This window comes from Lepisma saccharinum, chromosome 16, assembly GCF_977018435.1.
Source record: "Lepisma saccharinum chromosome 16, izLepSacc3.1, whole genome shotgun sequence".
NCBI classification, from domain to species: Eukaryota; Metazoa; Arthropoda; class Insecta; order Zygentoma; family Lepismatidae; genus Lepisma; species Lepisma saccharinum.
The window spans coordinates 4,113,388-4,139,862 of record NC_139244.1 but is presented as its reverse complement, the minus strand read 5'-3'; the positions used below and the strand labels follow the sequence as shown (position 1 = coordinate 4,139,862).

The 26,475-nt window shown below is 39.5% G+C and overlaps 1 protein-coding gene across 1 annotated transcript in view; it reads right to left on the bottom strand.

Annotated features, from left to right (window-relative positions):
* The window catches only part of WDY (WD repeat-containing protein WDY), a 40,906-nt gene extending 15,794 nt beyond the window's left edge, over window positions 1-25,112 (bottom strand). Inside the window, exons 1-12 of the mRNA XM_083137485.1 lie at window positions 24,989-25,112; window positions 21,765-21,852; window positions 18,619-18,723; window positions 17,001-17,192; window positions 16,662-16,773; window positions 14,146-14,288; window positions 11,310-11,504; window positions 9,249-9,456; window positions 6,429-6,634; window positions 4,766-4,966; window positions 2,389-2,633; window positions 150-413 (exon numbers count right to left, since the gene is read on the bottom strand). Coding sequence (XP_082993611.1) covers window positions 150-413; window positions 2,389-2,633; window positions 4,766-4,966; window positions 6,429-6,634; window positions 9,249-9,456; window positions 11,310-11,504; window positions 14,146-14,288; window positions 16,662-16,773; window positions 17,001-17,192; window positions 18,619-18,723; window positions 21,765-21,852; window positions 24,989-25,014 — 1,985 coding nt within the window. The 5' untranslated portion in view covers window positions 25,015-25,112. The remainder of the gene's footprint in view (window positions 1-149; window positions 414-2,388; window positions 2,634-4,765; window positions 4,967-6,428; window positions 6,635-9,248; window positions 9,457-11,309; window positions 11,505-14,145; window positions 14,289-16,661; window positions 16,774-17,000; window positions 17,193-18,618; window positions 18,724-21,764; window positions 21,853-24,988) is intronic.
* Between the last annotated feature and the right edge of the window lie 1,363 nt (window positions 25,113-26,475).

The following is a 26,475-nucleotide window of genomic DNA, read 5'->3' as shown; positions in this document are numbered from 1 at the left end:
TGACTTTTTGCCAAAAAAAATGGCATAAATGTGGTGAAATATGGTATGGTGGCTTCCCAGACATTTGCAGGTCAATGGAACCCCTGACACCACTATATTCAGTTTTCTCTGAAAGCATTTAAAGCAGCAGAAAAAAAAACTAAACTTACATCCTAGCCTGCTTGGAGGTCTGCACAAGATATCGCTGGTATGGCTGGCCTGTTTCCACCTTCCACAGAATCACCTCTCCGCCGTAAGAGCACGTTGCCAGCGCTTCCGGAACCTTCACGGCAGCACACAGGAGGTCGTCCACGTGTCGCTTCTGCCACCTCTTCCCATCCTTTGCTTCTTCCGAGTCTGCAAACTCCGTGACGAGCCTATTCCACCCAACGACAAGAATCCGACTCCTTATCCATATAAGGTCGGTGACTTCACTGAAAATGAATGGGAGAGAGGTCCATGAAAGTAAGACACACAGTTCTGTTACTTCACAAGATTTTCAGAAGCAAAAACTATTTTGGTTATTTCCTGACACTTTTTATCTCCTAGGTCAATCACAATGATGAGAGTGAATGATGAACTAACGAAATGGGTGAAGTGATAAACACAATGATGCATGATACTTTATCCATGATTTTAATTAGGAACTTTTAGCCAACCTGACAGAGTGGGTAGCACAGCATGCTACAATGCCGATGGACCTGGGTTCAAATCCCAGCCAGGGCATGGGTGCTCTTTGTGAGTGTTCCTTCATCAATTTCATCATATCATCATCACTCATCCTTATCTTCACGATTAGCTAAAAGTAGCAGAAAAGCAAAATAAAATAAATCAAATGAATAAGGAACTTCATAGTGCATTACACTAACAGCTCTACTATGGAGGCAAACATAACAAAAAACTTTGTTTTTACGCTTTTACTAAATAGATATAGATAGAGTATTGATGTGAATTTTATCGATTCTTATCAAACATAAAACAACAAAGGTTCTTTGAAGAACATGAATGGCTTATTCACTTTGTTAATGTCTGAGAGCACAAGATTTAAATTTTTGCCTTAGAAGAGGGAACTGCATATTTTGGATTTCACTTTAAAAATTCATTAAATTGTGCTTATCTAAATTATAAAAGTCTGGCTCTTCTTCCAGACTTCACAATACAATGGCTCTTCTTCCAGACTTAACCAAACACTGACTCTTCATCCAGACTTTACCAAACACAAGTTCTTCATCCAGACTGCACCAAACACTGGCTCTTCATCCAGACTTTACCAAATGCTAGCTCTTTATCCAGACCTTACCAAACACTGGCTCTTCATACAGATCTCACAAAACACTGGCTCTTCATCCAGACTGCACCAAACACTGGCTCCTCATCCAGACTGCACCAAACACTGGCTCTTCATCCAGACCTTACCAAACACTGGCTCTTCTTTCAGACTTCACCAAACACTAGCTCTTCATCCAGACCTTACCAAACACTAGCTCTTAATCCAGACTTCGGGGTGTAAGGGGTGCTCCTTCCACGTAGTGCACCCAATAGTCAACCTCACTTCCACATAGTAAACCCTGGACTGCAGACTAACGAGGCTCTGGCGACTGGCCCCATGGCCAGTATAATTTTGTATGTGTTGTCCTGTGTTTTGTCCTTATTCGTGCTGAGTGCTCCTTTACAGCCTCAGCTTTTAACGAAAGTCAGAAGATTTTAATATTTTATGATTTTAGTTAAGCAACGTTAGAGTTGTTATGTGTAACGATAAGGGGCTGGACCCCGTATAATGTGATGGGTGCAAAATAGCCTTAGTGCTGACGCACCCAAAATTTTAAATTTTAATTCAAAAATTCAAAATTAATCCAGACTTCACCAATCACTGGCTCTTCATCGAGACTGCACCCAACACTGGCTCTTCATCGAGGCTGCACCAAACCCTGGCTCTTCTTTCAGACTTCACAAAAAACTGATTCTTCATTCAGACCTCACCAAATACTGGTTCTTCAGCCAGACTGCACCAAACACTGGATCTTCTTGCAGACTTGATCATCAATTAGCTCTTCCTATAGACTTTTATGGTATGGAGATTGTTGAGTGAAATTTGGAGATCTGCGAGAATAAACTACTGTCTTGGCATAAAATCAATCTATATGTTTTATTTAACGTTAAAGTACTATGTTTCTGTTGTGTAGAGTTTTAAGTCCAGGGTAATAGGGACTGAACCTATGGTTTAAGGTAGAAACTGAACCACTGTCTGCATCAACCAGTACACCTTGATTAAAAGGCAACGATGATACCACTGCATCATCGGGGAGGTCCTCAGAGTACTATGCAACAACCATAGGCTACAAGAGAAATTATTGTGAGTACTACGAGTTTGTGTAAAATTACATATATATAACTATCAGAAGCTCTCACCAGTTTGCTTCTATATTCATCCTTCGCATAATTGTGCCAGTGTTTAGGTTCCACATCTTAATGCTGCCATCCGTTGCACCAGTCAAAAGCAGTTGAAACGACGAGTCGTAAGTGGCTGCAGTTATCATAACTGGTTTCTTTTCACCCAGTAAAATGCGAGTATGTGCATCTTTGTACCCCAAGATCCGTCGGCCACTTCTCAGATCCCAGATGAATATGCACGAATCCTGTCCCAAAGTAACCAACTGAAAACAAGAATAAAACATCACCTATTTATTTGCATTTTTCCTAATTCTTTAAAATTCCCGGTGCATACCAGGGAGTATCTCCTATACCCTCTGATGATTCTACGAAGACCTCTGCAAAATTCAGACATATCTCCCGGTATTTTGTAGCTTATGGCAAGTAAATCTGTACAACATGGGACAGGTTCTTTTGAATTTTGTACCCCTTGCTCTCTTCTGTCTGCCCAAGATCTTGCTAACCACTTTAAAGCATTTTGGGGTTCAACCACTTGTAAATACACCCTTTTCCCACGTGCAGGTGGGTACCCCCTCCCCCCTTGCACCTGTGGCATGGTGGTAACATTGTCGCCTCGTAATCAAAGGATCCTGGTTTGGATTCCACTTTAACCCGGCAGGATGTGCACTCTCCGCTAGGACATAAGGATGCAAGCTGGATAAAAAATAGCCAGAAGAAAAATTACTTAAGTCCAAATTTTAATTGTTTTAAAGCATGTAAATAGTAATACCGTCATTCGTTAACCTAATTTTATTAAATTAGAACATTTGCATTGAATCACACATTTGAAAAAAAAAAAAAAAAAGAGAAAAAGTACATGTTGAATGAAATACAAAACTGAAACTTATTAGTGCATGTTGGGTGAAATTTACCCAGGCAGTGTTTCTACAGCCCTAAGAGCGGAAACAACGAAATAACTAACAGGTCCTGACACTCGGAAGGGTTCACAGGATAGGTACTGAGCCTCAGACAATTATCGGAAGTTATCAGAAAGTACATTTCAAAATTGATTGGGTAATTGGGTCCTTACAGGTTACACTGCAGGGTCAGCCCCAATTAGCCTATCTGTGCACAAAGTGTACTAAAAACCACAAATCAACTCAACCATGTGCTATTACAGGGTGGGTACTCACTGGTAATTCCTTGAATTCTGGGAATTATACTTGATTTTTTTGCTGCGTGAATCCTCTGTAGACGTGAAAAATTGCAACTTTTATTAATCCAAATCCAATTGAGTTTATTCATATTTATAAATGCTCCGAGGCAGGAATTTCACACTTTAGCTTCTATTTTTATCAAGAAAGTGAAAGAAAGCTACATGGAAAATAACAGAATTCTCTCGATTCGTTTAGTTTGTTAGTGTCCTTTGCAGAAGAATCTATCTGACAGACGGAAGTGTATTGAAATATAAGATATATTGAATTTGATTATAGATAAAATTGAGTTCGAAATTCTTATATAATTAACAATTTTTCGTAGATTAGATTATCCCGTAAAATTTGTGACTTGTGTTTGTAGATGTATTTCGAGTCTGAATATGTGAAATGGCAAATGTAAACTTTGCACATTAAATTAAATATATATACCGTTTAATTGAATCAGAATTTTTGATTGATTGATTCACTTTGATTGATTTTGTTTTGTTACTTCGCTTTTGTGACACTTTTGGCTATTAGCGAATATGAGGATGATTGATGAAATTGATGAAGGAACACTGACAAACACCCACGCCCAGGCCGTGATTCGAACCTGGGACCCCAAATCAGAATTTTTGGTACTTTGGAATCACGCAGACCATTTTATATTGTTAATATACAGCATTTGTGTGGGGGGAGGGGGTGGTGAGAGGCGGTAATACGCAACGTTGAAATAGTCTTCTTGTAGCCTTGAATTTTTGTAAAGTTTGCCTTGAAAACCTGGATTTATACTTGAATTTTATCATTGTCCTAGAGTAGCCATCCTGAATTAGGTGGAGAATATTGTTACATTAGTGTTTCCCTAATAAAAGTTGATCAAAGTGAAATTTTAAAAAATACACAAAAATATAACATTGGGGGTGAACTGATTTTAATTACATATAGTGATAAAGGGACAATGTAAAAGTTTGGTGATATTGCATTAATCTAAAAGTGTGATCATTCATTCACATCTCTAATGTGTGCCGTGCCTGTGAAATGTTTCAGCTAAGAAGAAAGAAAAAAGTTGTTACTCATTATTAGAAACTGATTTTTTTAAACAAAAGTACACCTATTATACTTTTATAGCACGATGGCAGAATTCTGAAGTCAATTACAAAATGCATTTAATTATAGAAATATCACATGAATAGACTTTATCATCCGATATGCCTACTTACATAGTTGAAGAGAGGGTTGTAGAGAGTTTTGCAAACAGCCTTCGAGTGGGTGGTACCATCTGAGAGCTCCTCGTCTGACATCTCGCCATACTTTAGGATTGCGATCCGGCTGCTGGCCACAATCAGATCCTGTGTCACGGGATTGTACACTTCGCATAACGGAGCCTTACCACCAATTTCAGACGTCAACTGGACATACGTCTGTCACAGAAAATTATTATTATATTGTAAAATAATTAATTATTGTAAACCAAAATGAAATAAAACACCAGAAAAACAAGGGAACAGGCTACATACCCCTGAATGTGTGCAGGTGAAGGTTGGGCATCTTTTGGGGGTTCCCCCTTTTTTCTTTGTCACAGAAAATACAAAACAATAACAAATGGTAGAAAATGATTGTACTTGTTTCTTTGCAGACATGAATATTCTTTGGTGGTACAATTTTATTATTGTTGTCATTAGGACTGAGAAAATGTTCATGTACCAGTGAAGGTAAAAGGTAAAGTTCGCCGTGCATATAGCACCTTGCCATCAAGGCACATTTTAGGGGATGTGGGGCTAGGCCTCTACACATTCTCTGATGTGATCAGCTGATGTGATCAGCACCATGCTCCGGTCACTTTTACCCCCCAGGTACCCATTGATTTGAGCTGGTTGAGCTCCAGAGCTGCTTTATTTGGGGATAAGGCTGGAAAAGTTCCAACCTTAGATCACCCACCCTATGAATCGAACCTTGGTCTCCTGCGCGGCAGTCAGATGCCCCACCAACTAGACCACTGCAGCTCTAGTACCAGTATCAGCTGATGCTAGTGTTATTAGTATCTGAAATTTTTTAGTTGAATTTTTCTAGCACCAGGTAATTTCATGGTAAAGGTAAAGGTACCTCTGTGTGAGTGCACACATGCCATGAAGGCATATGGGGTTATGTGAGGGCGTAGAGCTCCACATATTCTTGATCTCGGCCATGGTTGGGATGATGTAATCAGCATCACACCTGGCCACCTTTATCCCCAGTGTTGTCCCCAGGTATCAATTTATACAAGGCTGGGTGGACCTCAGAGCCACGCGAAGACTGGAAAGATTAATTCATGGAGTCCACAAAAATAACACGCAGCATTTTCGTGGAATCTAATTATTCAAGATTCCAAGTGTCCATTTATTTTAAAGCAGTATTCTGTGAAAAAATTAATTTCATGATTAAGTGACAGCTAGTGTAAAGTAAGACTCCAGTAAATGGATGCATCTATACTTTGTTCCTGTTATCTCTTGAACGAGCGAACGAAAACAAGTCTGCATAAGTAGTGACTCGAGGGGGCTCGACCAATGAATGCATGAGAGTAGAAGCGAATGCAGCTACCAGCCGTGCTCCACGAACTCGCTTTCTCCCCTTCTCTTCTGTTATGCATGGCCTCATTCCACGGATTTCAGAAAGAGTATAATTGCAGTACAATACTTACATATTACTATTAATGAATATTTGGAACGAGCAATTGTTAATTGTTACAATTTTCAAGCCTAGATATTGGTGGGAAACAGCGTTGGTGTTTGCATCGGTTCAGCCCTAACTGTTATTATTATAAATGAAGTGGAGGGACACAAAAAAGCTTCAATTTTGATCGTATTCCAGCATTTATTCTCTCACCAATCAAAATCGATGACCAACCTGAAGGCACATATTCTCCTGCACTCCCCACACTCGGATGTTCCTGTCCTTTGAAACGGAGATCACTCTTTTCCCAAGCTGAAGGGTGACTATGTTGCGGATGGCTGTTTTGTGTCCAACAAATGTGTTGCTTGGACGTTGGGGTACGAAGGGATTCCACACACGGACTGCGCGATCTTGCCCACCAGTGGCTATTATTCTGCCTTCTGAAATGAAAAAAATAAAAAATAACATCAATATTTTTAACAATTACTTCACGCATTTATCAGGGTATATACCAATCTAGAAATCCTGGAATTGTCAGGAAAATTTCTTGTGTTTTTGGAAAAATTGAAATTTTTGTAGTAGTGCACTTAAAATAGGTTTCTGACAAAGAAGAATAGAGAAGGAAGAAATTTTTAATTCGTTGTGGGCACATTATATTGCGGAAAATGGGGTCTCATTTAGAACAGTACCACAATTAGTGTCTATTGGAAGGGGCATTAGGAGGGTGGGGCATTTGGTAGATAGTTATTAGTGTTAATAAATATACTCAGTTGTGTCATAATTATGTATTCTTTATGCTATAATTTTAATTTTTTTATTAAAAATAATTATAATTTTGTCATTAGTCAATATGTGGTATCGCATTAACCTTTAAACAGCCAATGGGTCATATATGACCCATGGTGCCGATTACAATATTCACGTGCTTTTAGGACCTTCATACTTGTATGTGAGGTTGTAAACGTTGACAGATGTTGAGATAAGACTTTGAAATATCATGTGGAAAAAACCCCCCTACCCGCCCTTTCTCTAATATGCAAATTAGCTATTTTTAGCCAAAATGTAGGATTGTACATATTGCATCATATTTCAGCCTGTATGAGAACTAGGGATTTATAACAAGTTTCACTTTGTTGCAAAAGTTCTATTCTTTGAAAACATTGCAAAAGTTTGCGCCCTTTTTCCAAAATAACGGGAGAAGAGAGGGCGAACGCCAGATTTTTTTTCATTGAAATTTGGGGACTTGGCCCCTCCCAACCCCGTTTTTCTCACTTGGGCTTTCTGAATTGTACACGGTCGCGTTTTTGCTTTCAGACAAAAGTTATCCGAAGTAGATTGCTCAAATAGTCTCAGAGATATAACGTTTTTCTGAAATAAGTGTAAAAATTTAAAAATCGCTTGCAAAGGCCGCGGCGAGAGAGGGGTTACTTTCGAAAACTGGCTCGGGAGTTTAAAGGTTAATGCCCCTAATGCTCGCTTGCTTCTCTCCTCCTACCCAACAGCTAATTACTTTTGAGTTTCCCTTCTCATCGTTACCTTTACATGTGACGTGCATATTCTAAATCTTGGTTAAAGTGGTATTCTATGTGTGAATTTTTCGTTACACACGTTCATGTACACAAACTGCCCTGATTATTTGGTCTGGAAAGTCAGGGAATTTTATTTTTACGAAATTGTAGACACATTGATTTATGCTTGCAAAGATCATTTTCAGGGACAGGTTTATGATTGCCACTAGCATTTATTTTTCCTGTTGCAAAATCTTTAATGTGTTGGAGGCCATTCATAGATTCTCAATCTTGGCCACACATAAATACAGTATTTACTACAAATCGAGTTGACATGCTGCAACTAAATTACAAAGTCTATTACAGACCCTGCAGTAAAATTTGCTCAATTTGCACTTTACTCCAGAGTCTTAAGTGAAAAAAAGTCAAATAAATTAACTTGAGACTTGAACTTTCAGAGACTGCTGACTGATATTTTAATAAAGTTGACTGATTTTTTGTTTTTTTTTCCAAATGTGAACATCATCACACAGAGCCTTGATATGTACTTATTCTTAATCCTGCAGCCATGTTATTTTCTGTTAACATACATAGACACATGGGATACACCTGTCCCCTGATCCTTTATGTCTTTGAATTATTCTGCGCATCTGCACTTTCTCAATGACGTAATACAGGGTGGTGCACGAAAAGCCAACCTGGCTACCATGTGTATATATGGACAGACAGATAAGCAAATGCAAAGGTCTGCACTTACTATTTAATGTTGACTGTATACTGTTTACAGAAGGTGCTGAATATGATCTCCTTGTGCATCAATGTACTTTTGTGCATGCCTTAACATGTTCTCATACACACGACATAACTCTGCGGCGTCAATGCTCCGAATTTCATTACAAATATTGTCCTTCAAGTCTTCTAATATTTTTGCATACATTTTTCCCTTCAAACTGCCCCACAGTTGTTAGGTCCAGCGATTGCGGCGGCCACAATCCTTTGCTGACAGTCCTTTCTTCTGTACAATTCCTCAAAGATCCCCATATACACACGTGCGCCTCCACTATTGCAGGCGGACTGGTTTTTCATGCGCCACCCAGTATTATAAAGTTAACATAAGTTGCATGCTTACGGGGACAGTTTTCCCAACATGCCTAAATATGTAACAACGAAGCAGTGTCGTATTCACTTTCATCACTAGCTCATACCTACATGTCTTCCCCTTCCTCACTAACCCAGTTTAGTATAATATCTGATCTGAATCTGCTGTGCGCTCTGTCTTTCTATGCTTTGATAATACTTAGGCACGTGGGGTAGAGCTGTCCCCCAAAGATGTGATGTTAACTTCATAATTTTACGTGACTTAAAAGTGCAACAGAACAACACAACTAAGCCTAGAACAAAGAAAAAGGAAGAACAATCAGCTACAGAAAAGCACCCATGTGCAGTATACTCCACAGTGTTGCAATCTCACAATGAATATCAATGGGAGACCTGCCTAACAGAGAGTTAAAAATGTATTTTTTTTTAGTGAACCAATTGTCCTTACCTTCGCTGAAATGAAAACACGATATTCCTCGGTTCACATTGAACTCGTAGCGAGTCTTTGTTCCGGTGACATCGCACAGGCACATGGAATTAACATTGGAATTGCTGCAGGACACAAACGAACTTAAACTTGGCCAATAATCCACTTTCCTCACCCAATCAGAATGTAATCCACGGAACGCTATGATGGTCATGTTCTCAACTTCTCCCTGTGCACAGAAAGTTCTATTTCAGTATAACTCCTACCATGTGGCATCTACAGAGGGTAGTAAAGTTTAAAAAGTAAAGTTATCCCCTGCACCACAGAGACACATAGTGAGTGGGGGAGGAGGTAAGATAACACTTTCTCAATCTTGGCCCTGGTGGAGGTGATGTGATCAGCACCAAACTCCAGCTGCCTTTACTGTCTGTTTGCCCCCAGGTACCCTATTATAAGAGGCTGGATGAATCCCAGAGGTTAAGTTAGCTGACTGATTTTGTTTCTTTTGCTCACTTTTCTGGCCCTTTTGGCTAATCATGACGATGAGATAGCGGTCATATGATATGATGCACTTGATGAAGGGACACTTGCAAAGAACACCCATACTCCAAAACTGAAGGTACGGTGCTGTATTGAAAGTCGAAGGAAAGTTAGGAAATGTGCCTTTTACTTTCAGTTTCTGAATTGCAAGAGAAGATAATAACACAAAATTATGACTCTTGAGTGCAGGTTACTAAGATTAAACTAAAGTTAGGTAATTCAGCTCGAAACCCACATTGTATACATGAATAATTTTGTTTACTTCCAGATGAATTCATTAACCTACCATTTTTCATTTAGCAGTAGGCGAGGATTCAAACTCAAGACCCCTGGTACCATAGTGTGCTGTGCTAATCACTACACCATGGAAGTTGACTCGGAGGTGATTTGAGACATTGTGGGAAAAATTACCACGTGAAGGCTGTGTGATAACTGGGACTTGTATGCTAATCTTAAAGTTCTTTGAAATTACTTTAAATTTACAGAAAATGTAATAAAACTTTAAAGTCAGCTGACATATTATCTTTTAAAGTGTTTCTTTTTACATAGGAATGAATACCTGCTGTACAACAGTCATATTTAATATTCTAACTTTTCCATGTCTTTCTTAGTCATATAAATTTCTACAATTTTTACAGGATTTTGCACGTCAAGATTTTACAACTTATTGTAAGTTTCAGATGTCTCAGGGGTTAAGGAAATTCCTCCCCTCCCCTTCATCCACCCATGACACTCTCTCATTTATATATATGTAAAAAGGAACTGCAGGTCTAACTGCGTATGCCACAACTGTCATCTGAAAGCATATCTCATTGATTTTCTTCACAGTCTCAATTAAAATGAAGTATACAATTTCGGATTGTGATAGAAATAGAACTACAACTACAAGAAAGAATCAATAAATTATATTTCTACAATACATATCAACTGTGGAAGTTTTATGTAACATGGTCAGTAGACCTCCACATGTGCTTTGTTGGTTGCAAAATTCCTGCAAAGGCTGCCACCGGTTGTACACTTTACAACAATTCCTCTCTCTTTAAACATAACATAACACTGTACATTGCTCTATCACGTAGGTGACTGTCTGTTGTATAGTCTTTTGAAATTTCGCTGCACTACAGGTAGAGATTTTGTCTCTGCAAACCACAAGATGCACACACACACTGCTTTTTATTGTGGAGACACCCTATCTGTTAACAATACAACTAGCGCTTCCACTTGCCAGACTCTTGAACTAGTTCAATGTTGCCAGTCTACGAAGAAACTTCCACAGTTATCAACTATTTCTCGTGACAAATTATTTCCTATATATTGCCATTTTATTTTTATTACAGTCCAAAGTTGTATACTTCATTTGTGGATGCCCTGCATAAACAAAAACACTGTTTTCAAACTCTCTGTTACAATTCTGCGTTCATCACATCTTTGTGTGAAATTACGTAATGCAAAATATAACTGTTGTCCTTATCAAAACTTTAGAGCAAAAGTATGCATGCTTACAACTACATGAATGACATTCTCATCAGCCAATTAATTTACCTTTAAGACATCTTTGTAGTGGATTTTCTGGACATCTAAATTGGAAAACTTGTTAAAAATGAGCTTTTTTCTCCCCTTCAAGAACATGACAAGTACGTTTCCCCCGACATCACCCATTATGATGTGGGAATCCTCCTCAGGCTGAAGCCCACTGTGGGAGGACATGCAAATGACCGGGAACTCCATGCTGTAGATCTGAAGATAAAAGGGGGGTTAATCTTCAATGTTCAGCAAAGATGAAACTCAGAGAATATTGTACTGATTACATAGGTCTAAGATGCCATTTTTTAAATCACTCAATAGAAATGTTTTTAAATTCAGAATGACGCTGAATTGTAATTATTTGCACTGGCAATCAAGGTAAGGAAAGGTGAAGTTCCCCGTGTATATAGCACCATGCCATGAAGGCACATTTAGGGGATGTGGGGCCAGGGCCCCACACATTATTGATCTCGGACATTTTTTTGGAAGTGATGTGATCAGCACCATGCTCCCACCAAATCTACACCCCCCACTCCCCAGGTACATATTGATTTGAGGCTGGGTGAGCCTAGGAGCCACTTTTATGTGGGGACAAGGTCTGAAAAAGCCCTACCTTAGATCACCCACCCCGGGATTCGAATCAGGGTCTCCTGCAGTCCTATCGACAAGACCACCATGGCTCATTTTTAACTGATAAAGTAACATTAAAAATTTACACTAGCAACAAAAAAATTGAAGGTGGTGACTGTAATGCATTTTTGACTTACAAATTTACTAACAATAATTAGAGTATATGAATTATAACTTTAGATCATAAACAATGACTATATTACTGACTATTCAAGAAAAATCAGATTGTTAAAATGATCATCAATTTCTCCAACAGATTCATGCTTATTTGACACAAGATACTATCTTGCTGAAAAAGTATTTTGTTCCAAGAGGTGATGTTTCACTCAGACTTGTAGTACGAAATGAAAGATGGTTAGAAATTTGTTCAGAGAACATTTTTCGGAAGAAAATTAGGACCAGTTAGAGAAGGAGTGGTGGGCTGCTTTTCAAATCAGTTTTCATTAAATTAAAAAGACTGGAGTGAACAAGATATATACGCAGAGGATGGGACCACACTGCAAACCAAACAAAATAGCTTGCTGTACACTATGAGGGAGAACCAGGGTGTGAAATCATTGAAGACTGGTAAGGGGGGAGGGGAGATGTAAATTTACACACACATACGCACACACAAATATATATCTTTACCTGCAACTTCTGTGGTGGCTTCTACCTGAGGGAAACATCAACAGCCCTCAACTTCCGAATCAACAACCAACACTGATCCACCCAAAACCTGAACTTCACTGTTGATTGTTTGATTTGGTTTATTTTACTTCGCTTTTCTGCCACTTTTGGCTAATTGTGATTTGATTTTGATTTGATTTGTTTTTATTTTACTTCGCATTTGTGCCTCTTGGCTAATTTGCGAAGATGGGGATGAGTGATGAAATGATGAAATTGATGAATGGACATTCACAAACAACCATGCCCGAGCAGGATTCGAACCCGGGACCCTTGGCATCGCAGCACGATGTGCTAACCACTCAGCCACAGGGTCCGGCGGCTAATTGTGAAGATGGGGATGAGTGATGATGTGATTAAATTGATGAATGGACACTCACAAACACCCATTCCCAGTCTGGGATTCGAACCCGGGAACCCTGGCCTCGTAGCGTGACATGCTGACCACTCCACCAAGGGGGCCAGTGGAATTCGCTGTTGCCTTGCATACCAACCACCAGAACTCCTTACCTCAATCCACAAACACCGCAGCGTGTAAACGATGGAAGAGGCCCTATACATCAGCCATGAGTGCAAACATACCCCCAGCCTGAACCCCAGTAACATTCCCCATCCCTCATTTCCATTATTAGCATTCCCCCCCTACCAACATTCCCAACAACTTTCAGTGTAAGATATTTAATAATTAATAAAATTACATGTAAAAGGTGTTCCATATAGGATGCCGAATTTGAATCGAGTGCTATTGTTTTGTTTCGAGGTTGGCAGACCTGTTCTTACCAATGTTGGTATCTGTTGTCATGCCGATTAATGTAGCCTCAATTGTTTTGACTCATTTGTTGTGGTAACGATAGACCCTTGCATGGCGACCAGGAATATCCGGGAAGGTTATGTGATCTTACACCCTGTGATTTTTTCTTATGGAGGTTTGTGAAATCACAGATGTACGCCAACAAACTACAAACCCTTTTGGAACTGAAGGTGGAAATCATACGGGTGATTGGAGCATTGGGACAGACATCTGCGAGAGGGTTATCAATAATTTTGTGGAGCGTATACTCAGTAGGGGTGGACATATGCCTGACATTGTCTTTCATACGTAAATGGGAGATGTTACTGCTTACATATATGTGAAATGTAAGTATTTTCATGATATTTTCCCTATTTTTATTTAATTTTCTAATTTGGCATCCTATACGGAACACCTATGTATTGATTGATATCAACAAAAAGATTGTGTATGAGTATCTTTTGTCTTCCATATCAGATAATTGAAAGATGTGAAGTGAGGGCTAGCTTGAGCTCCGAGTGTAGAAAACCACTACATAATATCAGAAACCAGCAATGGCGATGAAGGGCTCATGGGCCACTATGGCCTCTTAGTGTTAAGCCTTGTCTACCAAGAGAAAGTCCTTGCATTGCCCAGTTTTGACATCTAATAACTGTTATTGCCAGAAACCTGTCTGAGTTCTGGTCGATCTGAAGTTTTTACTCTGAAATTCTGCGCTTGCAACTGAAGTAAGAGCAGCATATGAAACAAAATCAGACTGTACTTAACCACCATTCTCAGCTGGAATTTATTCGCCGTCGTGTCGAAGAACCTCAGGTCTCTCTCCGTAGCACTGGTTGCGATGATGTTGATGTCTGGAAGGGCCACGAAGTCAGTTATGTGCGTTGGCTGCATCCGTGGTCTTGCCTCGGCTGAAAATGCAAATGTCATAATAGCAGAAATGAAAATTCCATGTCAAATGAAACATGTGTACGAGCATGCTTTGAGATTCAAAATTTTGCCTCCCATAGTGATAATTTTGAAAAAAAAAAAAAAAATAGTTAATGTACAGGTACTGAAAACAACTGAAAGTGTATGAGAGAAAGTTGAAAACCACTTCCATGCTTTGAAAAGGTTTGATTGGTTTCATTTGTTTTACTTCGTTGCCACTTCTTGCGAATGTTGAAGATAAGGATAAGTGGTGATCGATTGAAATATTTTTTTCGGTGGGTCAGCACTTAGGTTATTTGCACCCATCCCATTATATGTATTCCAGCCCTTTATTGGAATAATAATCAACATTTGTCTCTGAGGACTAAAATCTCCTCACCTAGGCTACAAGCTGATGCTGTAAAGGGACACTCAACACACACAAGGACAAACACAGCCGTACAGAGGACCATACTGGCCGTAGGTCCAGATGCCAGAGCCTCGTTGGCCTGCAACCCCCAGATGAGTGATGAAATTGATGAAGGAACACTCACAAAGAATGCCCAGGCTGGGATTCGAACCCTGGACTTCTGATGTAATGGCATGCTGTGGTAACTACTCCACCATGGAAGTCAGCATGCTTTGAAAAGGAGACAGCCAATGTAAGCAATGTAAAGTATGCATTTCAGCCGTGTTTTAGATGAGAAATGTAGATGAGCTGGAAAGTCATGGACACTTCTGTTTTGTAACAATCCTACTGACTTTCAATGGAATCATTACAGCCCAGCAGGCAGTATCCGTGATTGTACACGGCATGTAAAAGATACGGAACTTGCTACCCACGTTACAGAAGGAAAGTGCATGTAAAACATCAAAGAGAGTACATTTTCCATGAAGTAGCAGCACATGTATGCAATGTCCCTACAAAATGGAACACATCAGTGGCTTTCTGCTTTTGTTTTACTTGCATGCCTGAATTATTGTTGCAGTCAACCATGTCAAATTTTCTGAAACACACATGTAATAACCCGTGATGCAACAGGCCATTGAGGGCCCATGCCTACCTACCAACTGCCGGCATCACTCCCACCTGGTCCTACTCACTCACTCACTCACCCGAGGTGGTAGATTATCCAACCAGTTACGGGGTGACGTGTGGTCAGCACGACAAACTCCTAGTCATCGTCGTAGGTTTCCATGACCAGATAACGCTACTCATTCATTGCTCCCCAATTTCCTCACGATGGTGGATGGCCAATGATCCCATACATGGGCTGAAATCTCAACAGAAAAGTTGTTACGCTTCCCCGAGGAGACTCGAACCTGCACCGTCTCATAGCTGGAGCCCAAAGCACAATGCCTTAGACTACACGGTCACGGTGCAGGATGGAAAACATATGCCTATCGACTGTGTGATTGCCCAGGGTGCACGGTGCTCAGTTCCGCTGTAGCTTGTGGACGAAGTGAACCGTACATCTTTGCTCCGTCGGAAAAATGTTAAGTGTGAAAGTGGAACAGCATGTCAATTTGAAGTTTCTTATGAAACTTGGAAAATCTGCCACAGAAACTTATGGTTTGTTGAAGGAAGTATACGGAGATGAATGTCTATCAAGCATGCAAGTGTTTAAGTGGTTTCAAAGGTTTAAGGAGGGACGAGAAATGATTACGGACGACTTGCATCCTGGATGGCCTTGCACGTTAAAAACGGAATCAAACATTACAAATGTCGGTGAATTGATTCGAAAAGATCATCCTTGAGTATTCGAGCTATTGCAAAATAACCAACATTATGGTGCTGACGACCCTTTGTGAGCGAGTAAGACGACGACGACCTGATTTGTGGAAAAGCAAGTCATGGATTCTTCATCAGGGCAATGCTTCTGTCCACACGGCATTGTCAGTCAAGGCTTTTTTGGTCAAGCATGGGATACCAGTGTTAGAACATCCACCCTATTCGTCAGATATCACTCAGTGCGACTTTTTTTTCTTTATTCCCAAAGGTCAAATCAGCACTGAAAGGAACCAGATTTACGACCATAGAATATGTGAAAACAAAAGCGACAGAGATCATGAACATGGTTTCAGAAAATAATTTCCAGCACTGCTTCCAGAAATGGAAGATTCGTGTGGAGCGGTGTGTCAATAGTGCAGGGGAGTACTTTGAAGGGGATAATGTTCGTATTGTACAAAATAACCAATAAAAGATTTTGTAGCAACAGTCCGGTTTTTTCTAGCCACACCTCGTATGTAGCACTTGATTTTCCATATTTTTCGATGGATGTCCCAAATCCTCAGATGTTTTCACATGCAGGTTAATTGTCCTGATTTTTTTCAGAATTCCGAGGCCAGTGTGAACCCGACAACATCATACCTACCTGTGGTAACCTTGTAGCTCTTGTCCCAGTCCATGCTGAGGTCCCAACAGTTGATTATCCCATCCTTGCTCAAGGTCATGTACCTCCCTTCTGTCCAGCTCATGGGCAGTTCCTGCAAAATGCAAAAGGATATTACACCTAAGATAGTGAAAGAAAGAAAAAGTACACAAACTAAACTAAAAAAGGCAAAATTGTGTAAATATAAGCAGTAAATCTCAAAATAAGCATCATAAAAATGCATTATGAGCTGCAAAATAACATGTAATGAACTTAAAGCATTGAAGCCTGTGCTTTAGTTAACGTCTCCTGAATTTGTTGATGAAAACAAGCGTCTCTTACCGGTCTGAGGAAAGGGCAGAAGAGTATCTTAATGACAGGGTGCCTGTGGTAGCTGCGGATCATTATCGGCCTCTTGGTGAAGGGCTCCACGAACTGCTCCTGGCCGGTGTCCACCTCCTTCCCCTGGAACTCCAGAAGCAGGTGGGAGATGAACTCATCCCAGTCAATCTTCCCGTCTCGCTTTGCATCCACCTGGTCACAAGGGAGAACAAAAACGGTGACAAGGACTTCAATATGACTTTTTGTGGTTTTAAGGGGGGGCAGCAAGCTTGACAAGCTTCTTTACACACATGACAGTGGAGACTTTCATCCGAACAGGTTTCATTCAGGAGATACACTTCGACGAGAGTCCAATCATGGTCACCGTCAACCTGTGTCAGAGAATCACAACATGATACGGTAGGTTAGACAATAGAAATCCAATAGCAGCGTGCAGAAATATAAGTCTTCAGGTTAGAGGAGGCATATTCTCTGCCTGCAGCATCTCCTGAAAGGAACCCATTCGGATGAACGCCTCCACTGCCACGATTTGTGTCTGAACACATGGCACACAGACTGATTGCGAGACTTCCAGCTGCCTAAGCATAGAAGACTTCTAAGCATGTTCACCAGTGTTCCGACAGGGTTGCCAACTGACAATGATAGATACAATATGCACCACCCTTTATATATATATATGCAAAGCATCCTCTCCCCCCTCCCTCCCTTTTGTTTCATCCAGATCTTGAGTAAACATCCCCCTCTTTCACTTCAAGTAAGATAGGCAAAGAGAAAGGGAGCGAGAGAGTTCCCCCATTGGCCACAGATGTCTAAGGGAGCGTTCAGACCCAAGTAACTAGTGACAGGAGCCCCTCAAGTCTATAAAAAACATTCATTTGGTCTGAAAGCTCCTTTAAACAAAGGAACTTCTGGTATGCAGACTGAAAACTGTCCACATGCCCAGCAAAAGAGAGAGGCCTGTCTGCTTTATAAAAACCCCTGGCAGAGGAAATTAATAATGTCGTTACTACAGTTTAATAACTATGGCTCGGAAGTTGAGGAAAAATCCTTTTCTTTACTCGAGTCTGAAGACGAGGCCCAACATAATATATGTTCATTTTGGGTCATTGTAGGCCAGAAAATGGTGGGTTTTATTTGCCTTTTTCGGCGTTTTTTAGCTTATTGGTCCTTTTTTAAGGTCTTAACGACTTTTTTTTTGCAACTTCACCCTCTTTCGACTACGATTTTACTGCCCATTCTCAATTCGAATCATCATCAATTCATCACCTCTTAAACATCCTTTCTGTAGTAAAGAAAAAAGAAATAAATAAATATATTTGAACCATCCCTGAAATGAGAGAAAAACATTTTTGGACTACTGAAGCAGGTACGGTACAAGGTCCTTTAACCATAACTTGTCTGGAAGGTCGCACCTTCTCTTGTTTTGGAGCTTTCAGTTTTTTTGCACTGTGTGTTCCATACCACCAGAATTCTGTATTTTTTTATTAATTAAATATGTAATTAAAACTGAAGTTATTAATTAATTTGGTTCACATGTATATGTCCTTTTTTAAATATTTTTAGGTCTTTTTTTGGCAATTTATAGGTCTTCAACTTTCAAGTGCTATTAATAACAAACCTTAGTGAACAGAACATCCAGTTCTTCAAGGGTGCACTCGTCCCCAAAGAAATCCTTCAGAAGTTTATTGAAGGTAGCTTTGTCAATTTTCTTCTCAGGCGTCTCCTGTAAACATAGGTTGTAAATGAACTAGTTTTCTGCATGTGCACTACATACCAGGTGTCTCAACTACAGAGCTAGCACTGGTAAATTAGGTTACTAACTTACAAAGGCAGCGACTCCATGGGGTTTGGGGGGGCTCGAGACCCACCAATATTAACAACGTGGGGGCAGAGCCCCCAAATAATTTTGCTTAAGAGGATCTAATGTATTATTTTGCTTCTCTTGTAAAGTTTACTCTGAATTGCGCCACATGAACTTAACTTTAAATACACATTTAAAATTTTCTAGACCATCAACTTTGGGGGGCTGAGACTGCTAAACCATCAACTTTGGGGAGGCTATGACCAGAGACAGCAAAACACATGACTTTTTACTATATACTAAGTATGTAATTATGAGTATTGTTAAATTTTTTACTAAAATAGTTTCAAAAGACAATGTGCATGAACTAGGGTAGTGGATGGGACGTTTGGGCTACAAATGGCTCTCACATGACATTCAGAACTATGGTGTAAATCAAAAACCCTGAGACCTTCTGTAAACAAACGGTCTCACCGATTCGATGTATCACTCCGCGTCAGCTGATTCTCGACCGCAATCATCTGCTGTTACACTCATAGTTCGCCGCACTTATTCATTTTATATAAGAGCCTCTGAATGTGAGAACCCGCTCTCAAAACATCAGACGAATATGCAGCCGCATACAATGTTACTCTCCCGGTCATTCTCTCTTTCATAACCCTTAAAACTGCAGACACTGACACACCACTGCACTGGGATACGAACTTAACCACTTCATTTACTGGTTTCTCAGGGTACCACTGACAGAACGTTACATAAATATTGAGTAGAATCTGTTTCTCACCCCTTTTCAAAGGCTGTCCTTGCTGGTGTTCTGAAAACAAGCTCGGAGAACACGGAGACTTTCCCGCACGCATAGAACTCTGCATGTTATTTTTCTAAGAATAAGTCAGGCAATATTACTAAGTTGCACTACTTTCTTGCTGTTCACATGATTATTTTTAGAAAATAACCAATGTTATAAAATATCATTATGTACACAAATCTCTAAGCTCATTGAAAGTTACAATGCATATTACTACAAAATGTTCACACTTACCTTGCCTTGCCATGTCACCAAGTTATTTTACGAAGTGCACTATATTTGGCAGAACAAAAATCGTTATTAGGATGCTTGTCAAAGTTTCCAACCGCAATAAATTTACGAACTTTTTGCCTTGTTTTGATCATCATCATCAATATATTTATTTAACTTACAGCAATGCATATGGCTGTTTATGCCCATTATATATTTTATTTACATAAGATGCAATTTACATAAAATCTACAAACAAATTTCAAATATACTCCTATCTATATCATCCTTAGAAATATACATTACCGTGTTATATCATTTTGTCTAAAAAAATGCAAGTAAAATATATTCAATTCGCATGCAAGAAAGAAGCCAAATTTATGGGAAATGATTACTGGTGCAAAGAGTTAACCATAAAGGTGAAGCAATAAGTAAAAAAAGAAAGAGCATTGGGTTTAAAGTGAGACGTCATTTGTGGCAGCGTATCCCATACTACAAATTGGCTGTTGTGTTACCTTACGTAATGAATCCTGTAACAAAGCTGTATTTTCGTGTGGATTATTTTACTTCTATGAGTTTGCAATGCTTTCTGCATACAGGTGGTTTTGTTTACAGAAGGTGTCAGGGTTTGTGATTTGAACCATAGATCATTCATATGTTAGGGAGATCTGTTTTGCGCTCCGTGGTAGCAGATATTAAAAGTCGGGAATATGTTGCAATTATGGTTGACAAAACTTGTGACATATCCATCCGTGGACAATTAATATTCTGCATTCAAACTGTGAATAAAAAGTTTGATATTTTTTAGGAATTCATGGTCTTTTATTAGGGGTGTGTGGGACAGGAAAAATTTTCAATTTCCCGACTCAGACGGGAAATGTTCGAAATATCCCGAAGCTCTGAAAATCTCAAATTCTACACGTCATTTTCACTTTAAGTGATTTCTGGATTAGAAACTACCAATTTACGATAAGTTCCAGAAACAGAAAACGTCGAGAAATAAGAACATTTTAAAATGAGCATTCGGTATTTCACGACTGCTCGGGATCCCGAAAAGTCGGGAAATCATTTACCGAAGTCAGGATCGGGACGGGAAATTTTTTCCCGATCCCGGTCCCGACTTTTCGGGATCCCGCACACCCCTAGGTTTTATGAGATTCCGAACACTGAGGCCAAAACTTATAAAAAGGAAGAGAGTGAGTCATTCATTAATTTATTTCAGTGATCAGAGCCTCCAATGATTTTGACAAGTCGGCGCCCCTGATTGGGGAGGAGAGGGCTGAATGGCGCAACAGCCCTGCCAAGATCAAGATCTGAGAACAGGGTTTTCATCAGTTCTGTTTGTTTTTAAGTCCATGTTAGGCTAAGGCTAATCGGGACTAGGCCTACAGTTTAAAGTGAGATCGAAACCATTATTTGCCTCCACTGGTTGAACTTGCGACCCCTTGGTTGCAAGGCGACGATGAACATTGTGATTAGGTTCCAATTGTAGCCCTTCTCTGTCTTTCTGTACTGCATCTCACTACTTCACACAGCTCGTTGATTCTCCTCACGATCCTGAAACCACTCCCACATTCAAGAAAAATTGTGTACGTTACAGACTTGAATTACAAATTTGACAAAAAGTAGTACATAATAAAAGTACATATAGAGTACTTAAAAAAAAAACATTTTTCCTTTTTACACTGTTTTCTCAAAAATTCGAGGTTTTGTCTGCTTAAGTCCACTTTATTCCAAGATTGGCTAATCGAGACAGAACCTATAGTTTAAAGTGAGGTTCAAGCCACTATATGCCTCCACTTGGTATCAAATCTGGACTCTATCATAAGTGGAGTTCATCCTAATGTTAAATTCCGAGGGAAGTGTTTGCATATTTCCGGGAGGATTGGAAGGTGACATTCCATCTTTGCAGGGCACTATCATAAAATAATGAAAGGAAAATGCTCACCTCAATTGCTTCGTGGATCATTTCCAACTGCTCCTCGGACAGGTGTTCATGAATAGCCGAAGTGACGGGTGTCTTTAGCAACTGGTGTCTGAAAATAAATCCTTCATTCATTACGGTTTCAGTGGCATAATCAGTTGGAATTTTTACCTGTGCATATCATACATTTCAATCTGTCTTCTCACCTCAATGACATAACTAGGCCTTGGATTTTAAGTTTTTAACCTATTTTTTCTTCACAGGTAAATAAGAAATAACAAGTGACGTCAGCTTTTCATTAAATAACACAGCAATTGATGAATTTTTATGGTGCCTAAAATAACCTGTTAGAACATATTTTATGTTTATGCACCTAAATTAAACCCTCTTTAGGTTTTCATATATTTTTTAAGGTTTTACATGATTTTTATATCATACACTTGATCATAAGATAAGATAAGATTTATTTCCATCCACTTGATCATATGAGTACAAATAGCACTATGATATGATATAGGTCAATTACATGTATAATTTTCAGTACAAAGGAATTAACATTTACTTAAGCATATTAAAAAGTATAAAGAGTATAAAATAAAATTACATGTATGATTTTGAGTACAAAGGAATTAACACATACTTATGCATATTAAAAAGTATAAGAGAGTATGGAATAACATAGAAAATAGAAGAAAAATCAAATTGCACTATGATGTGGGATAGGTCAATTACATTTATGTCTAATTTTGAATGCAAGGAATTAACATGTAGTAATACAATAGTAAAACAATAATATAGAGAAATGTAAAAACAATAATACTTGAACTACAGGATAGCTGTTCTTAAGGAATTCCTTGAATTCCAGGAATTTAGTATGAATCATTGGCTCTGGGAATTATATGTGAAATTTTCTATGTAGACATGAAAAATTGTGCAGCAAATTATATATAGAATTCATTCATAAAAACAAAAAAAAAACGTAAAGTGCTTCCCTGTGCATAGCACCACGCCATGAAGGTGTATAGGGGGTGTGGGGGTAATGCCCCACACTTTCTTGATCCAGTCGTGAGTGGGGGTGATGTGATCAGTATCATGCCCCTGACCGCTTTTGCCCCCCAGGGTTTCCCCCAGGTACCCATGTTATTTGACGCTGGGGCCGCTTCCATCGTTAGAAAAGTTCCCGGATTTGAACCGGCCGGGGATCAAACCCGGGACCTTTAGCATGGTAGTCAGATGCGTTACCGACTGAACCACCACGGCCACAACAAGTAACTTTTGCTAACAGCACAAGTATAGTATTACAATAATTTGTGAATAAATTTGAAAATGATGCATACAAATGAAAATTTGGTTAGAAAAGTAATATTTGATTGTTATGTATACCTATTAAAATTTCTTATGGTTCTTTGGAAATTTTGTTTTTACTGATTGTAACCAATGAGTATTTTCAGGAAATTTCAACACTTAAAGTTTTTTTGAGCCTGATTTAAGATTTTTGGAACCTGGGATCTAAAAGTCCGATGTCTAGGCATATCATGGACAGCATATTTCATATAACAGCCTGTTTGTGTTTCTTTTATTTTTACCTTTCTTTCTGCCACCTCTGGCTGATCGCAAGATTAGATTAAACTGATGAAGGGATGCTCGTAAAGAACACCCAAGCCCACGCTGGGACTCAAACCTGGGGACTTCTGTGCCAAGGTCGAATGTTGATTACTTAATACTCATAGTCAACAAGTTAAGTATGTAACTACAAGGTGTGGCTAGAAAGAAACCGGATTGATGTTGCTGTCGACAAACGGCAAGCACGTCAAGGTCAAGCGGTGCATGAGAGTATAACGTGACATCCTGCCTATCGACTGTGTGATTGCCCAGGGTGCACGGTGCACGGAAAAATGTTAAGTGTGAAAGTGGAACAGTGTATCAATGTGAAGTTTCTTATGAAACTCAGAAAATCCACCACACAAACCTATGTTTTGTTGAAGGAAGTGTACGGAGATGAGTGTTTATCACGCTCTCAATTGTTTGAGTGGTTTCAAAGGTTCAAAGAGGGACGAGAAGTGATCGCGGACGACTCGCATCCTGGACGGCCTTGCATGTCAAAAAGGGAATCAAACATTGCAAATGTCGGTAAATTGATTCGAATTGGGTATCCGAAGGTCAAACTGTCAACCAACATTATTTCATTACGGTGCTGACGAGCCTCCATGAGCGAGTAAGAAGATGACGACCTGATTTGTGGAAAAGCAAGTCATGGATTCTTCATCAGGACAATGCTCCTGTCCACACGGAATTGTCAGTAAGGCTTTTTTGGTCAAGTATGGAATCCCAATGTTAGAGCATCCATCCTATTTGCCGGATCTTGCTCCGTGCGACTTTTCTTATTCCCAAAGGTCAAATCAGCACTGAAAGGAACCAGATTTACGACCGTAGAATCTGTGAAAACAAAAGCGACGGAGGCCATGAACATGGTTTCAGAAAATGATTTCCAGCACTGCTTCCAGCAATGGAAGATTCGTATGGAGCGGTGTATCGATAGTGCAGGGGAGTACTTTGAAGGGGGTAATGTTTGTATTGTACAAAATGACCAATAAAAGATTTTGTAGCAACAGTCCAGTTGTTTTCTAGGCACACCTCGTATGTTTTATTTTTACTGCTGTGACTGTCCTATGGAAATCAAAGCACATATCTGTCTATTATTACTTTGTAAATTGCATAACATTTTACACTGTCCATATGGTCTAAGGCATCATGCTTTGGGCTTCGACTACGGGACAACTGCAGGTTTGAGTCTCCTGGGGGGGAAGCATAAAAACTTTTCTCCTGAGGTTTCAGCTTGTGTATGGGATGGGTGGCCTGGAAATTTACAGTAACAACTGGAGGTTCATCGTGCTGATGAACTGATTGGATGATCCAGCACCTTGAGTGAGTGAGTGAGTGAGTAGGATGAGGTGGGAGTGAGGCCAGCAGTTCGTAGGGAGGTAGGCCTGGGCCCTCAATGGGCTGTTGCACCACGTGTTATTATTACTTTCTATTTCATTCACTATCGCTGTGTCGAAGTTTGTTTCAAATCCACTTTATGCTCAGATAGGCTAATCAGTGATCTGGATCCAATCTATATGCCTCCACCAGAGATCGAACCCTTGGTTACCAGGCAACATCATTAACACTGTCCCATTAAGGAGACCCATCTATCGCTTAGTGTACATATATATACAATGATAGGAACATGTACAGTAGATACTTACATGGAGTGTGACAAATTCCGCGCCATAGTTTTTGCGATCCTCACTCAGCTATGGTCTTTGTCCCTCGACATCTGCACTGAAACATAAAAGAACAGAACATAAAGCATTCTGTTCGTTGTAAATAGTACCTAACTTTTCAACGTACCATTCGTCCATTACATACAAATAAATCTCCTGTGCATCAAAAATACTTGTAATAATAAAGCTATTGATCTGTGGTAAGCATCTACACAAGAGTTAGGAAACCTTTTCATACTCTATAATAGTAGTGTAATCATATGCATTTATTGATTTGGTTTATTTTACTTTGTTTTCTACTTTTTTTATTATCTTGAAGATGATGAGTTATGATATGATGAAATTTAAGAATGGATTCACACAAAGGACACCCATGCCCAGGTTGGGATTTGAATAGATTTGAAATAGAACGTAACTTTTCTAGTAAAATGTTCAAGTATGTAAATTCTTGACCACTGTTCCTCGGGATCAAAGTACAATTCTTTCTAGAAGAACAGAGAAAGATGGAAAGTGATTAGTGGCAGATTGGGAACCTTCTCTGGCTGGGGTGGAGGAGTTTTTCCTTTCCTGCCAACATTTTACTTGGACAGATATGTTCTTTTCTGCTTATTCATCACGATTAATTTTGCAACGATGCCATGAGGGAGTGGAAGGATGGTTACAAACACTTTCGATCTGAGTCATAGTGGAGGTGATGTGATCAGTAAGAATTGACCACACATACTCTTTCATTAGAGGCTGAGTAAGGCTCAGTGGCACTTATGTGGGAACGTCAACTGAAAAAATACACAAGATACTCCCACAAGACATTCATACAACCTTACAGCCTGGAGAACTTGAAATTCTGAGTGGAATTCCTAACTGTAAGAGTAGAAATATTATTTCAGGAAAACATGCGTAAGAGAAATACTGTTCTCAATTACCTAGCAGTTTCTGCACAGCTCTGAGGCCCACTCGGCCTCATATCAATGGGTACCTGTCGGCATCCCTGGGAGGTGAAGGGTGATCATCACAACATCCCAACTATGGCTGAGGCAAAGATCAAGAAAATGTGGAGCTCTACCTCCACATCACTCCATATGCCTCCATGGCATGTGTGCTCATGAACAGGGGTACCTTTACTATACCAGTTATCAGATAATGTCTAACATTGCTAGCAAACGAGCAGTCCACAAGAAGTCCCCCAATGCAGAAGGGAGGAAACACTCCTTCAGTAATATTATAGAGTCTTGATTCAACTCTCAGGTAAAGCGTAGGATTTTCTTTGTGTTCATTCATTTATTAGTTCAACATCCATCTGCCACAATCAACCTTGAGTTGGAAAATGCAGAAATGATGTAACATAATCCAAACTGAGCCTATTAATAACAAACCTTCTTAAAGGTGTCTAAAAATTATCAGTGTTCTCATGTTGCTTATAAAACATAGCTGAAAAGAAGTCTATGAATTGTGTTCCATAAACGGGATTC